Genomic DNA, 11,231 nt, shown 5'->3' with positions numbered 1-11,231 from the left:
AACCACTAATTATTTGTATAAGTATGAGACTCTTCTGTTTTGGCAGATTGTTTTGGTTTGTTGCAAATTATAGATTCAGAATAAAACATTCTTACTGTTATATCCAGCAATTAACACTTGTGGTTTGATACTAGAAACACATCAAATAAAACAAATGCTTGCGTCCCCAAATTCAAAGTCTCAACATGGTGCTACTTTTATTTTTTCATCATAATTGTCAAAGTCAAATCTTACTAGCTCTGACTTTCTTTCCGCGTTAAGGGGTTTGTCAACAGTTGCTCCGAGGTATATAAGTCCAACCCAAACCGAGGCATTCCAGAAAGCTCATCTCATACTTCCAACAAAGAAAATAATGGCAATGTTTGAGCAAAGCAAAATGCTGCCTATGTTCCTAGTGATCCTCGCAGTGCTAGCACCAGTGGCTCCAAAAGCATCAGCAGCAACAGGATCGATCGCAATATACTGGGGCCAAAACGGCAACGAAGGATCGCTCGCCAACGCTTGCATCAATGGCACCTACAAGATCATCATGCTCTCCTTCCTCAACGTTTTCGGTGGCGGCCAGATCCCCCAGCTCAATCTCGCCGGCCACTGCGACCCATCCTCGAATGGCTGCGTGACACTGAGCTCCCAGATCGCCTCCTGCCAAAGCAAAGGCATCCAGATCCTCCTCTCGCTCGGCGGAGCGGTGGGGAATTACACCATCTCCTCCGCCAGCGACGCCAGATCCGTGGCGAGATACCTGTGGAACAATTTCTTGGGTGGTCGATCCAGCTCCAGGCCTCTGGGATCCGCGGTCTTGGATGGAATCGACTTTGATATCGAGAATGGAGCGATCCCGGATAGGTACGCGCTGCTCGCCCAAGCGATCCGGGACGTTTCTAGAGGCTCGAGCCGCAGGGTTTTGATCTCGGCGGCTCCGCAGTGCCCATTTCCAGATGCAAACCTGGGATCCGCCATCGCCAAGCAGGGGCTCTTCGACTACGTCTACGTACAATTCTACAACAATCCTCCCTGCCAGTACGATGGCAGTAGCACCACCAGGCTCCTGGATTCTTGGAAGGAGTGGAATTCCAAGACGCCCAATGTGAAGATCTTCATGGGATTGCCGGCGGCGCCAGCGGCGGCGGGATCTGGGTTTGTGCCCAGCCAAGTTTTGAGGAGCCAAGTTCTTCCACGGATTAGATCCTCTCCAAAGTACGGTGGTGTGATGTTTTGGTCCGTGTTCTTCGACCGACAAACTTCGTATAGCCAGTCGATCAAGGCTAGCATCTAGTAGATGTGATCAACAGGAAAAATGAGAAGGAATCTCTTCTCTTTTCTTATCAATTCACTGTTCTTCCAATGCATAGTGGAAGTGGGAATGTTATCAACTTGACCAGTTCTTCCTGGATCTGGAGTGTCACGGTCATCGAATTAAAGCAGCGCGACCTTGTCACAGTAGATCTAATTAAAAATTTCATGACCCCCAGCATGTACCGCGTCCTTGCTATCAACAGAGATTTAGAACAAGCGATGGGCGATGCTTAGATGCCTGCCTAGATCAAATGCTGCCACTCCTGGCTCCGTATCGCACGGCCACTCTCATATAAATTCGCGATTCATGAGCTCGATCATGCGATTGTCACACTTTTGGTGTGGCGAGCTACGAGTCAGATCATAGTGATAGACCCAAGAACATTAAAATCGATCGATTGCGCGCTGGCCAGATCATAGTCATAGACCCCAAGAACATTAAAATCGATCGATTTGATCAGCTTGGAAGTGATTGCATTGATTCAAGAGTGATGGTCTACCGACCTCCTGGAAAATTCAAATTCAAAGTAAAAGCATATACTAGAATCTAGGGCTCGTGAAAGCATGTTTAGGGTTCTTAGCGATTATTGGCGATGGCGATGGCGGACTGGCCGCGGCAGCGCCGGCGGCGTGCGTGGAGCACGTCCAGGGCGTCGCGCCGGTGGGGAAATTCACACGTCCGCGTCGCGCTAGCTACCGATTTAAGCAGATGGTGAGATTTTCTTATCCCTGTGCGCCCCTGATTAGTGACAGGTCGCGAATCGCGATTAAACAATGCCTGCCTTGCCTGCTTTGCCTGGTTTCACCTGGTATGTGACGGATCTGGCGTGCATTCGACGCAAGAATCCCTCTTTTCACCTTAAAAAAATCGGCGATCCTTCTGTACGGAGGACGCTCCCTGGTGCAAAGTCATCGTCTCCGTTTGCTGCCTTGCTCGAGAATTTTTCCTGTTCTTCCCTGCCGGACTTTTGATTCCTTTTGTACAGGGAACAGCGCTGTACTTCTCAGTGGAAGCAGTGCTTAAAGCTTTCACTTAAAACATTAGCCAGAGGCCCAATTGCTATGGTTGGTGTGATTCCTTCGCTTCTTTCTTTCTTTCTTTTTTTTCTTCCTGCCTTCTTGATGGTTTTTGATTTTTCTTCTTGCGATGTCTTGGTCGTGCGAAGAAAAAACTCTTATCTTCTCTGGAGTGGGCCACTGTGTTCTTCATTTTGCTGCGTCATGTGAAGAAAAGGACGTGTTCGTCGTCGTCGTGTGTGCTACATGAACACTTGGGAGAAATCCTTTGTTCGTGGTAGCTACAGTGAGGAAACTTTGCGTCCCCTCGTCTGGTTTTGTTCATTTTCCGGTTTGTGATTGTCCTCCAAGAGCGACTTAGCCGCACGCTGTGAGTTTTCTAGTCGGGAAAATCAAGTGAGTGGCCGAGTTGTGGATTGTCTTCCTCACGTTTCTTTCTGCTAGTTTTATACGCTTTTTTTTTTCCTGGTCTCTCGTCTTGCTTAAAAGGGACTTCTGTCACTTTGCTTTTTTTCTCCTAGCGCCACAGAGCCCCTGAAAACCTCTGCTGCTGCTCTGGTTCTTCAGTACTCACGAGAAGATTATCTTCATTCTCTCCCAGGGCTGCGCGAGGAGGAATTGCCCAGCATGGCGGGAGCAGCGCTCACAAGACTCTACTCGTCGTTCAAGCGAGGCCATCGAAGGTCGTCCAGCGAGAGCAATCCGATAACAGGGAACTGTGGTCGAGCTAGCACCAGCAGTTGCGGAAGCGTCAACAGCCAGGACTGGACACCGTCGGCTCACGAGAAATCTGGTGCTTCGGTGAAGAGGGTGATTGTAGTGGTGGATCAATCGAGCGAAGCGAGACTGGCACTTCTTTGGGCTCTCTCGCACATTGTCCACAAGCTGGATGTGGTGACTCTCCTCTATGTCTCTCAAGGTATGGATTTCGATGAAGTTCGAAGTTCTTTCATTTTCTTTGTCTCACACCTTCTGGTATTGCATTGTCCGCTGCAGGGAAGACCAAGTTTCGAGGCGAAGCAAAGGGGTATCAAGTTCTAAACACGCTCAAGGATCTTTGCTTGGAGCGGAGGCCAGAGGTGAAAAAAGAGTTCTTTTCCTCAGTTGTGTCGCTCTAAACGCGTGGAGTTTTCTTTTTCCTGGCAGATTGAAGTGGAAACTCTGGTTGTAGAGGGAGACAAGGGGCCGATGATTGTCGGCCAAGCCAAGAAGCTCGAGGCTTCGGTGCTTGTTCTTGGCCAAAGAAAATTCGGATTTTTGTGGAGGTAAGAGCCCAGTATCTTCTCGTTTCTTCGTTTCACAGGCTAACACCTGTGCTTTCCAGATTTCTCAGGCTCACTGGCGATGGTCTAATCGACTACTGTATACAAAACGCCGAGTGCTTGACACTAGCAGTGAGGAGGAAAAGCAAAAAGGTCGGTGGCTATCTCATCAATTCCAAATGGCAGAAGAACTTCTGGCTCCTGGCTTGAAAGTCGCGAATCGATCGACTGGATTCGTGTTTGTACAGAGGGAAAAATCGAGAGGAGCCGCAGTTTTGATTGACCACGATAGAAGAAACAAAGAAGGTTTGTTCTCAAGCAGCAGTACAGAGATCCTTTTTATTCTCTTGTTCTCTCTCCTTGTGATTTTGCAAGGAAGAAGTTTCGATGAAGTTCATTGTATACAATGTAATAGAACAAAAGAGGTGTTCTTCCTTCCAAGATTTTATTTCTAGGGTTTTGGGGGTTTTGGAATGAGCGGGCGTGTCAATCGCGCGCTGCGATGCTTGGCGCTGCTTCCAGGTTTGCTTGCCACTGCATCGCGATCGCAATGCTGCATTTGTGTCGATCGTCGTAGGCCATCGGCGATCTGCTGCGGGATTTTGCTCCACGCAGTTCGAGACCGACAGCGAAGATAATCTCTACAACGAGGACGAGGCATCGAAGGACAAGAACTTCTCAAGATCCGCGACGTACAACACATTTGGACTCTACAAGGTTCGTCGCAGTGATCGTTCTTTTGGGAAGTTTCTTGTCATGAAGTTCTTTCCATTCTTTTCGTTTTTCCTTTGGCCATGCTTGATTTTTGTTTGAATCCAGGCAGTGCTCGTAGGACAAGTCGGGTTTGGTCCGTTCGAAAAAATTCTCGGCGATGGGAGAGCTCTCACTTTGTTCTCCATTGGAACCTCGGGCCTTATCAGACCACCGAATTACCCCGAGCAGATCCAGTGGCACAAAGTGGCTGTTTACCCGGAACGCCTTCGAGAGATCGCGAGGCAAATCAGTAAAGGGTAAGAAAAGAAGAGCTTCTATGCTGTGCTGCTAACGTTGTGCACAGACGTAGAGTCTACCTCGAAGGGAATATGGAGGTGAGGATTTTCAACGACTATGTCACTGGTGCTGTCAAGCAAATACGAGAGATCTCCGTAAGGCATGATGGTACGTAAGAAAAAGGAATCGTTTCAAGCTGACGCATGATTTCCTTCTCAGGCCAGCTGATTTTGCTCGAAGACAAGAATCCCCCGAGAAAGCTTACGCTTCCCACGATGGCGTACACACCAGCTGCTGTCACAAACTCTCCGCTCGATCCTTGTCAAGAAGAAGCACTCGAAGATAATGTTATTCTACCCAGGTAGAGCTCTCAGTTTCAGGCTGACATTCATCTGTTGATATAGCGCACGAGAAGAGAATGTTTTTAAAGTCTCTCGTGAACTTGTGACCTCTTTGTTTGTGAGTTACTGCCACGTGTCACGCCCTGGTTGGCCCAATTGGGCGAGAGATTTCCGGTAAAAGCACTGGCTTTCTGTTCTCACGCATGGCGAAAAAGAAGGTAATCTAGCTTGTGAGCTCTCAAGTCCTAAAGATTATTGGTTCTGGACAACAGGGAGGGAAGGGAAAGAAGAAGCTGACTCCCGAAGAGAAGAAATTAAAAGCACAGAAGCTGGCTCTCAAGGTAAAACGACATGCTTTTTCTTCGCAGCTGTTGATTTGTTGTGCAGGCTGAAGAAACGCGGAAGAAGAAGGAAGCTGAGCAACTATTACGTTTGAAGCAGCTCCAGGTACCGCTTATTGATTTACGAGTCTGTTGATGCTGAAATGTATGTCAGGAAAGAGAAGAGCGGTACACGAAGGAAAACTTGGTCGAAATCCACGCTCAGTGGAGGAAGATCCTTCGTGTTTCGAGGACAAAAGAGCTCCGGGAGGAAGTCACTCAGCTAGCTCGAGAACATGACTATCAGGTGTGTTGATGGTTTTCTTTCCGGCATTTTTCCTAACGAAACCGTCAACAGGTTGAAAGGAAGAACAATGTCCTTGCATCCCTATTTCAAGAACTGGAAGAGTCCGAAGCACAGCATCGTTCATCTTTTAGCAAGCATTTGCAAGTTCTCGATGGCTTGATAGATCTACATTACGTTCGAACAAAAGTACTTCCTGGCAGTTTTCTCTTTTTAACTAAGTGTTTATTTACCCGCAGGATATGGGTGACGACTTTGAAGAACGCCTGAAAATCCTTGCTTCAGATTTTAATAACGAGAAAGCGGAGATGATGCGGGTTCATGACAAACAAAAGCAAGTAAGACTGTCAGAAGTTTCTGTTTCTTAGCCTTCAACTTTGATCTGCTATACAGATGTTAAATGACATGATGGACACAATGGAAGCGCAAGTTAAAGAGCACGAAGGGGAACTACGTCACGAGTACGAGGCTAGTCGGGAAGAAATGCGGGTATTCCATGTCGTTGCCATTCAGCTGTGTTCATTGTCCATTTTTGTTTTTACAGAACAAAAATATGGAAGAATACAACGTTCTCAAAATCTCACTGGAGAACGCCATTGAGGATTTAGAGAGACGTTTGGAGCACACGCACCAGGTGAGCTTTCGATATTCTAATATTCCAACTGATTGATTATAGCTGTTTTCAGGACTACTTGTCGAGTACAGAGACCAAGACACAGGCGTTTAAGAAGATGATTGACAAGGACAAGGTGACGGCAAGATTGATTGAACAAAGAATGAGAAAGCTCATGTATATACATGACAACATATCCTACTGGCGAGCGAAGATTGGAACCAACAGGTGGTTGAGTCATCGCGAACTAGCTTCGTACTGATGCGACTTCACAGCCGAGAGTGGGATGGAATCAACAAGGCTCTTCGAGATCAGAAGGATTACGTAAACGGGCACTATCAGGGCCTCAAGAAGAAGCTGTTGAGATTCAGGAATTGCGAACACGAGAGGTTAAAAGTATGGAGTTTTTGCCTGAAAGATGGAGACTAATCACCGATTGCGCTGCTGCAGGACATATCAAAAACCAGTGAAGACATAAGCATAGAGCTGACGTCGCTGCTCAAACTTTCGCAGCGGATCATGAGATTTGGAGACGTGAACAGCAAGGTAAGAAGGTACTGCTCCCAAAGGATCTTCACGCTTTTAACATCTTTTCCAACAGCTGGAAACCGAGCAGGAGAAAATCTTTCCATTCGATCCGTTGCTGGGACCGCCAGAAGTGGATGGTGAGCTTTGTCAGATTGGATTGGAACTCGTACTCACACCCGTTGGCATACAGAAACGGCCGCCGTTCTACCTGATAGCAGCAGCGTCGAGGCAACAAAGAAGAAAAGCGTCACTATTGCAGACAAGCCACGGGTTTTGAAGTTCCACGATACACAGAAGAAAGCAGCCGAAACTTACCGGGTGGCCGCGTATGCAACTGATAGCTCCGGGGTCGAAGTCGAGGAGTGGAACTACCTCTCTCGGTTTCAAAAGCGATACAACAAGGTAAATCTCTCCACTGTGATGCAAGCTCTCAGTTTTTGTTTGCTTCTTGTCAAAGGTTCTCCTGGATAAAATGACACTAGACTTGGAAAAGAAGCGGGTCTTGGCTGAGAACATGAGGCTCCAAACTGCACTGCAGCAATACTTGGATGGTATCACTGTGAATGAGAATGCTCTCAAAGGTCCAATGAACACACTCATGGTAAGTTGCCTAGTTTCTCTTCTTTCCATTCTTTCCATTTCTATTATTTTGGCTTTCCATTCTACGATCTTGCCTCTTTTTTCTTTTTCTTCCATCTTTTATTTGCTTTCCATTCTGCCTCTTTTATCTTGCCAAGGTTTTAATCCATTATTTGTATATCTATAGATGGTCACTCCATTTGGCAGAGCGCAAGCATAAACCAGCGTGGTATGGTTTTATTTTGATCAAACCAAAGCAAGCAAACTTTGCAAAGATGCTATTGATTCTTGCCGTAGAAACTCAATGGGAACACGAGCATCCCATTTCTCCGCCTTGTGCAGCAACGAAGCTCCTTGTCCAGACATCTTTAGGATCTAAAGCTGTGTCGTGGTGATGAGGAGAATGGCGGGGGTGCTTCTCTCTCTTGTCACCGCGAACCTGCCTCAACGCATGCGGCAGCGCCGGCAGCAATGCTTGCATGCATTCCGCCACTGCGTTGGGATTTCCAGGCATGTTTATTATCTGTGACAATCATAGAATAAAAAATAGCGAGCTTCTTTAGTCCAGATGATGGATGGGAGTATGAAAACATACCAGAGTGGAGCCACGGATCCCAGCCACGCCCCTCGAGAGCATTGCTGTTGGAGTCACCTAAAAAGAAAAGTAATGGATCTAAGTGGTCACAACAGAATAGAATAGAATCTACCTTGAGGCTTTCGAGCAGCATTACGGTGGCTAGACCAGGCGCCTCCTTTTGCAGTACCGCCCTTGTGGCCTCCGGAGTTACGTCCTTTGGTGTACAGCCAGTTCCTCCTGATAGTACTCGTCTCGTTTAGAACTCCGGCGAGAGTATATAACGTTTGATCACTCACCGGTGGTTAGTATGAGATCGATGCGTTGATTGTCACTCCAATCTTCGAGCACTTGCTGTATTCTTGGTATGCTATCTGGTACGATGGCTGTGGCTACCACTTTCGCTCCTCCCAGGCTTTTCGAGAGTGAATCGATCACCTGGACGGCCCTTGGTCCACTGGATAGAAACAAAACAATGGTGAAAAACAAACAAAAAAGTTTGTCCAGCTTTTACCTTCGATCAGGACCGTTTCCCGAGGACACGGTGTCGCTCACGGTTAAAATAGCAACTTTCACGCCTGGCTTGCTCGCGTCTGAGGTTTCCACTGGTTTTGTCGAAGAAGGCGGCAGAGTTTTGCTCGTGATATCCCTGATTATGATTGCAGAAACAAGAGATCCAGCGCTTAGGACTCCATGCCCTTTCGGAAGCTCGAGTAACGCGTTTGCAGACTTCATACTTAAGAGGCGACTGCTAGCCTGTCGACCTGTGCTCTCTGCAACGAACCTGGCCGCGTGTGACAATCATTAACTGAAAAAATGCTGAAGCCCAGAGTTACGTACCCCGACTGAATCTCACTGTCCTCCCATTGTAAAACAGCGCGATGATATTCTGGCCTCGTTGCATCAAGCTTGATTGGCTCACGTATTTTAGCTTGAACTCTACATAAAACAAAGTGTCATTCGAATGTATTCTGGAACTTGGCAGAAGCTTACTTGCAAGGCATAACGTCAGACTGTCCGGACATGTATCTCAAAACTGGAAGTGCAATAAGATCGAAAGTCACCATGCCACTGACAGGGTTTCCAGGCAAGCCAAAAACAAGCATTTTCTTGATGTTTCCTGGGGCTGAGGTGATATCGATTGTTGCAAACGTCAGTGGCTTTCCTGGTTTCATATTGACCTGAGCCAACAGTTAGCACAAAACAAAACAAAAGTCTTGTACAAAGCTAACCTTGTTGAAATAGACCGTTCCCCTTTCAGCAAGTTTCGGCTTCACGAAATCCCTGTCCCCCATTGAAACACCACCTGTTGTTATGAGAACATCGACACCCCGAGCAATGGTTTCAACAAGTTTTGCTTCTATCGCTGCTTCAGTATCTCGAGCGATTCCAAGGTCTATACAGGTACATTGATGATTTCGAACAGCTGAAATAAGCATAGGTCTGTTTGAATCCCGAATCTACGCAAAATAAAAAGCCAGGTTTAAACAACAGAACTGGACGTCATGTTATCACCTGGCCTCTCTGCAAATGTTTCTCGGAATAATCCACTAATTCGTCTCCGGTGGACAGTATAGCAACCGTGGGACGTGGAAACACCTGAAAACTCAAGACAGTTAAACACAACGAAAGAAAAAAATAAAATAATAATTGCAGCATTCTACCTTGACCTTCGTAGTCCCAACGCTTGCAAGCAAGCCTATTTCCGCAGGACCTAGCTTGTCACCGGCTGATAGAACTTTGTCTCCTTTAGCAACATCAAAACCCTGGAACGAAGCAAAGTTCCCAACCAAATCAAAAGCATATACAAATGAAAAATTTCACCTCCACCATTCATTGTCTAGATTCTAGAAGAACAAAAAGTCTAGCTAAAAAGTGAAAGGATCTTACAAGTAGAAAGTCCATACCACAGGGCGTATATCTTGGCCTTGGCTAGCACCGGACAGGACGCGGATTGTCTTCTTTCCATCGCGAGGACCAGAAACAATGCACGTATTCTCCACCTGGACAACAGCGTCAGCACCGCGAGGCACTGGTCCTGGAAACGTTCTTCACATAATAAAAAAATGTGAAATGTGAGAACGCACATACAGTACCTCCAGTAGTGATGTACGCAACAGTCCCGGATTCTAAGGTGATGTCCTTCGCGTCGAGGCCAGCTCGTGCTTCGGCCACCACTGGATAATCGCCCGGACCATCCGACGACACGACAGCATAGCCATCCTAGGAAAATTCTAAGCGAAATTCTCACAGATCGGAAGCCTCATACCTTGACAGAAGCTGGATATGGCGGCAGCGGATCGGATGCTTGCAAATCCTCGGCGAGAACGAGTCCCAGCGCTTGGAGCAGCTCGATCTCCACTGGCTCTCGCCTGGCGGCCACGGAGAGCGCTAGAGACACGGCCTCGGCGACAGAGACCATGGACAAGGATGCCGCCGCCGCGGCCATGGCGCTCCCACACAAACCCTCGTCCATCCTCGCCCAATTCAAATGGGGGCGCTCTTTTTATGTACAAAAATACTTTGGACCGTTGGATTGTGGAGAATATAGATTAGTGGAAGTTAAAGTGATGACAATATTACCTTAAACCAAAATGTTATCTTTTACTAGTCTTTTTATTATGTATTCTGTTCTTTTGATGAAAGAATATGGAAGTAAAGACTTTTATCACAATGATTATCTTCTTCTTATGTTTAAATCCAAACTTCCAGCTCTAGCTGTGGTAAAGTACATATAGAATTTGAATGGCAATCAAACTGTGATAGGGGAAAACATTACTTCTTGATCTCTTGGCCTCTTTTATGTACAATATCAATTGGAAATCTAGGGCTATGACTTATATTCCAATTGTTACTTGTTGTTGTGGTTTGCTTTCATTGGCCAATGATTGTAGGCTTACCTTGGTGTTTTAGCTAGTGAGATAGTGGCAATGAATAATACTCTATAAGTAGGCTTTTAACAGTACTTATTGTGCTCCTACATTGACTTTGAGAAAATTATGTTTAACATATCTAGCTCAACTCTACAACAAGTTAACTTCACTTTCCCAACTAGCTAAATCCATAACAAATAAATTATGTGCCTAGCTATGTAAATAAGAAACCAATCAAGAAGTATCAATCTCCTATTAATATAGTAGTGAGAGAAAAATGTCTTAAGGGACTAATTAACAAAGATTTTCCTCATGGTAAGTCTTATAGATGGTACTCCAAAGTGGAGCTCTCAATGTCCATAGGAACATCCATAAGATAGTGTTGCTCTAGCTCAGAACACACAAATCCATTAACAACTGCCCTAGAACTAAGCTTATAATGCATATTAATGCAACAAGAGCAACCATATTGGAGCTCAACCTAGTTACTGCTTATGTTAGAGTAGAATAAGCCAAACACACACACACACACAC

The 11,231-nt window shown here is 46.2% G+C and overlaps 5 protein-coding genes across 8 annotated transcripts; 4 read left to right on the top strand and 1 right to left on the bottom strand.

The window, feature by feature from the left end:
• The first annotated feature begins 324 nt into the window (after positions 1 to 324).
• Positions 325 to 1,393, top strand: LOC9645275 (acidic endochitinase). Its single transcript, XM_002975683.2, has one exon. The coding sequence runs from the start codon at positions 353 to 355 to the stop codon at positions 1,274 to 1,276; it is 924 nt and encodes a 307-aa protein (XP_002975729.2). The 5' UTR covers positions 325 to 352; the 3' UTR covers positions 1,277 to 1,393.
• A 506-nt stretch (positions 1,394 to 1,899) lies between these two features.
• Positions 1,900 to 4,016, top strand: LOC9630379. Its single transcript, XM_024680531.1, has 5 exons — positions 1,900 to 2,008; positions 2,915 to 3,232; positions 3,310 to 3,392; positions 3,460 to 3,578; positions 3,638 to 4,016. Exons 2-5 carry the CDS (start codon positions 2,941 to 2,943, stop codon positions 3,783 to 3,785), a joined length of 642 nt encoding a protein of 213 aa, XP_024536299.1. The 5' UTR covers positions 1,900 to 2,008; positions 2,915 to 2,940; the 3' UTR covers positions 3,786 to 4,016.
• A 21-nt stretch (positions 4,017 to 4,037) lies between these two features.
• LOC112348292 (single-stranded DNA-binding protein, mitochondrial-like) lies at positions 4,038 to 4,998 on the top strand. 2 transcript variants are annotated; one of them, XM_024680533.1, is made up of 5 exons: positions 4,038 to 4,097; positions 4,153 to 4,292; positions 4,395 to 4,585; positions 4,633 to 4,725; positions 4,785 to 4,998. In XM_024680533.1, exons 1-5 carry the CDS (start codon positions 4,049 to 4,051, stop codon positions 4,909 to 4,911), a joined length of 600 nt encoding a protein of 199 aa, XP_024536301.1. In that variant the 5' UTR covers positions 4,038 to 4,048; the 3' UTR covers positions 4,912 to 4,998. The 2 variants fall into 2 exon arrangements, with proteins under 2 accessions (XP_024536301.1, XP_024536300.1); XM_024680532.1 differs by having other exon boundaries at positions 4,633 to 4,733.
• A 19-nt stretch (positions 4,999 to 5,017) lies between these two features.
• LOC112348291 (coiled-coil domain-containing protein 65 homolog) lies at positions 5,018 to 7,817 on the top strand. Of its 2 annotated transcripts, none has more exons than XR_002992995.1 (15): positions 5,018 to 5,124; positions 5,179 to 5,247; positions 5,294 to 5,353; positions 5,402 to 5,533; positions 5,585 to 5,719; positions 5,770 to 5,868; positions 5,924 to 6,019; positions 6,075 to 6,164; positions 6,217 to 6,371; positions 6,419 to 6,539; positions 6,594 to 6,697; positions 6,745 to 6,808; positions 6,862 to 7,073; positions 7,129 to 7,272; positions 7,438 to 7,817. XR_002992995.1 is itself a non-coding variant. In XM_024680530.1 (15 exons), the coding sequence occupies exons 1-15, from the start codon at positions 5,110 to 5,112 to the stop codon at positions 7,468 to 7,470; spliced, it is 1,521 nt and encodes a 506-aa protein (XP_024536298.1). In that variant the 5' UTR covers positions 5,018 to 5,109; the 3' UTR covers positions 7,471 to 7,817. The 2 variants fall into 2 exon arrangements, 1 of the variants encoding a protein (XP_024536298.1); XM_024680530.1 differs by having other exon boundaries at positions 6,594 to 6,689.
• On the bottom strand, positions 7,464 to 10,318 carry LOC9645274 (molybdopterin biosynthesis protein CNX1). 2 transcript variants are annotated; one of them, XM_002975508.2, is made up of 13 exons: positions 10,094 to 10,318; positions 9,921 to 10,047; positions 9,732 to 9,862; positions 9,489 to 9,590; positions 9,340 to 9,423; positions 9,057 to 9,284; positions 8,818 to 9,005; positions 8,665 to 8,763; positions 8,339 to 8,608; positions 8,124 to 8,281; positions 7,958 to 8,064; positions 7,846 to 7,902; positions 7,464 to 7,773 (listed from the first exon to the last, which is right to left on the bottom strand). In XM_002975508.2, the coding sequence occupies exons 1-13, from the start codon at positions 10,298 to 10,300 to the stop codon at positions 7,552 to 7,554; spliced, it is 1,980 nt and encodes a 659-aa protein (XP_002975554.2). In that variant the 5' UTR covers positions 10,301 to 10,318; the 3' UTR covers positions 7,464 to 7,551. The 2 variants fall into 2 exon arrangements, with proteins under 2 accessions (XP_002975554.2, XP_024536296.1); XM_024680528.1 differs by lacking the exons at positions 9,921 to 10,047; positions 10,094 to 10,318 and having other exon boundaries at positions 9,715 to 9,827.
• Between the last annotated feature and the right edge of the window lie 913 nt (positions 10,319 to 11,231).

The sequence above is a fragment of the Selaginella moellendorffii genome, unplaced genomic scaffold (assembly GCF_000143415.4).
Source record: "Selaginella moellendorffii unplaced genomic scaffold, v1.0 SELMOscaffold_28, whole genome shotgun sequence".
Lineage (NCBI taxonomy): Eukaryota > Viridiplantae > Streptophyta > Lycopodiopsida > Selaginellales > Selaginellaceae > Selaginella > Selaginella moellendorffii.
Note: the sequence above shows the minus strand (reverse complement) of the source record. Positions and strands in the feature narration are given on the sequence as shown.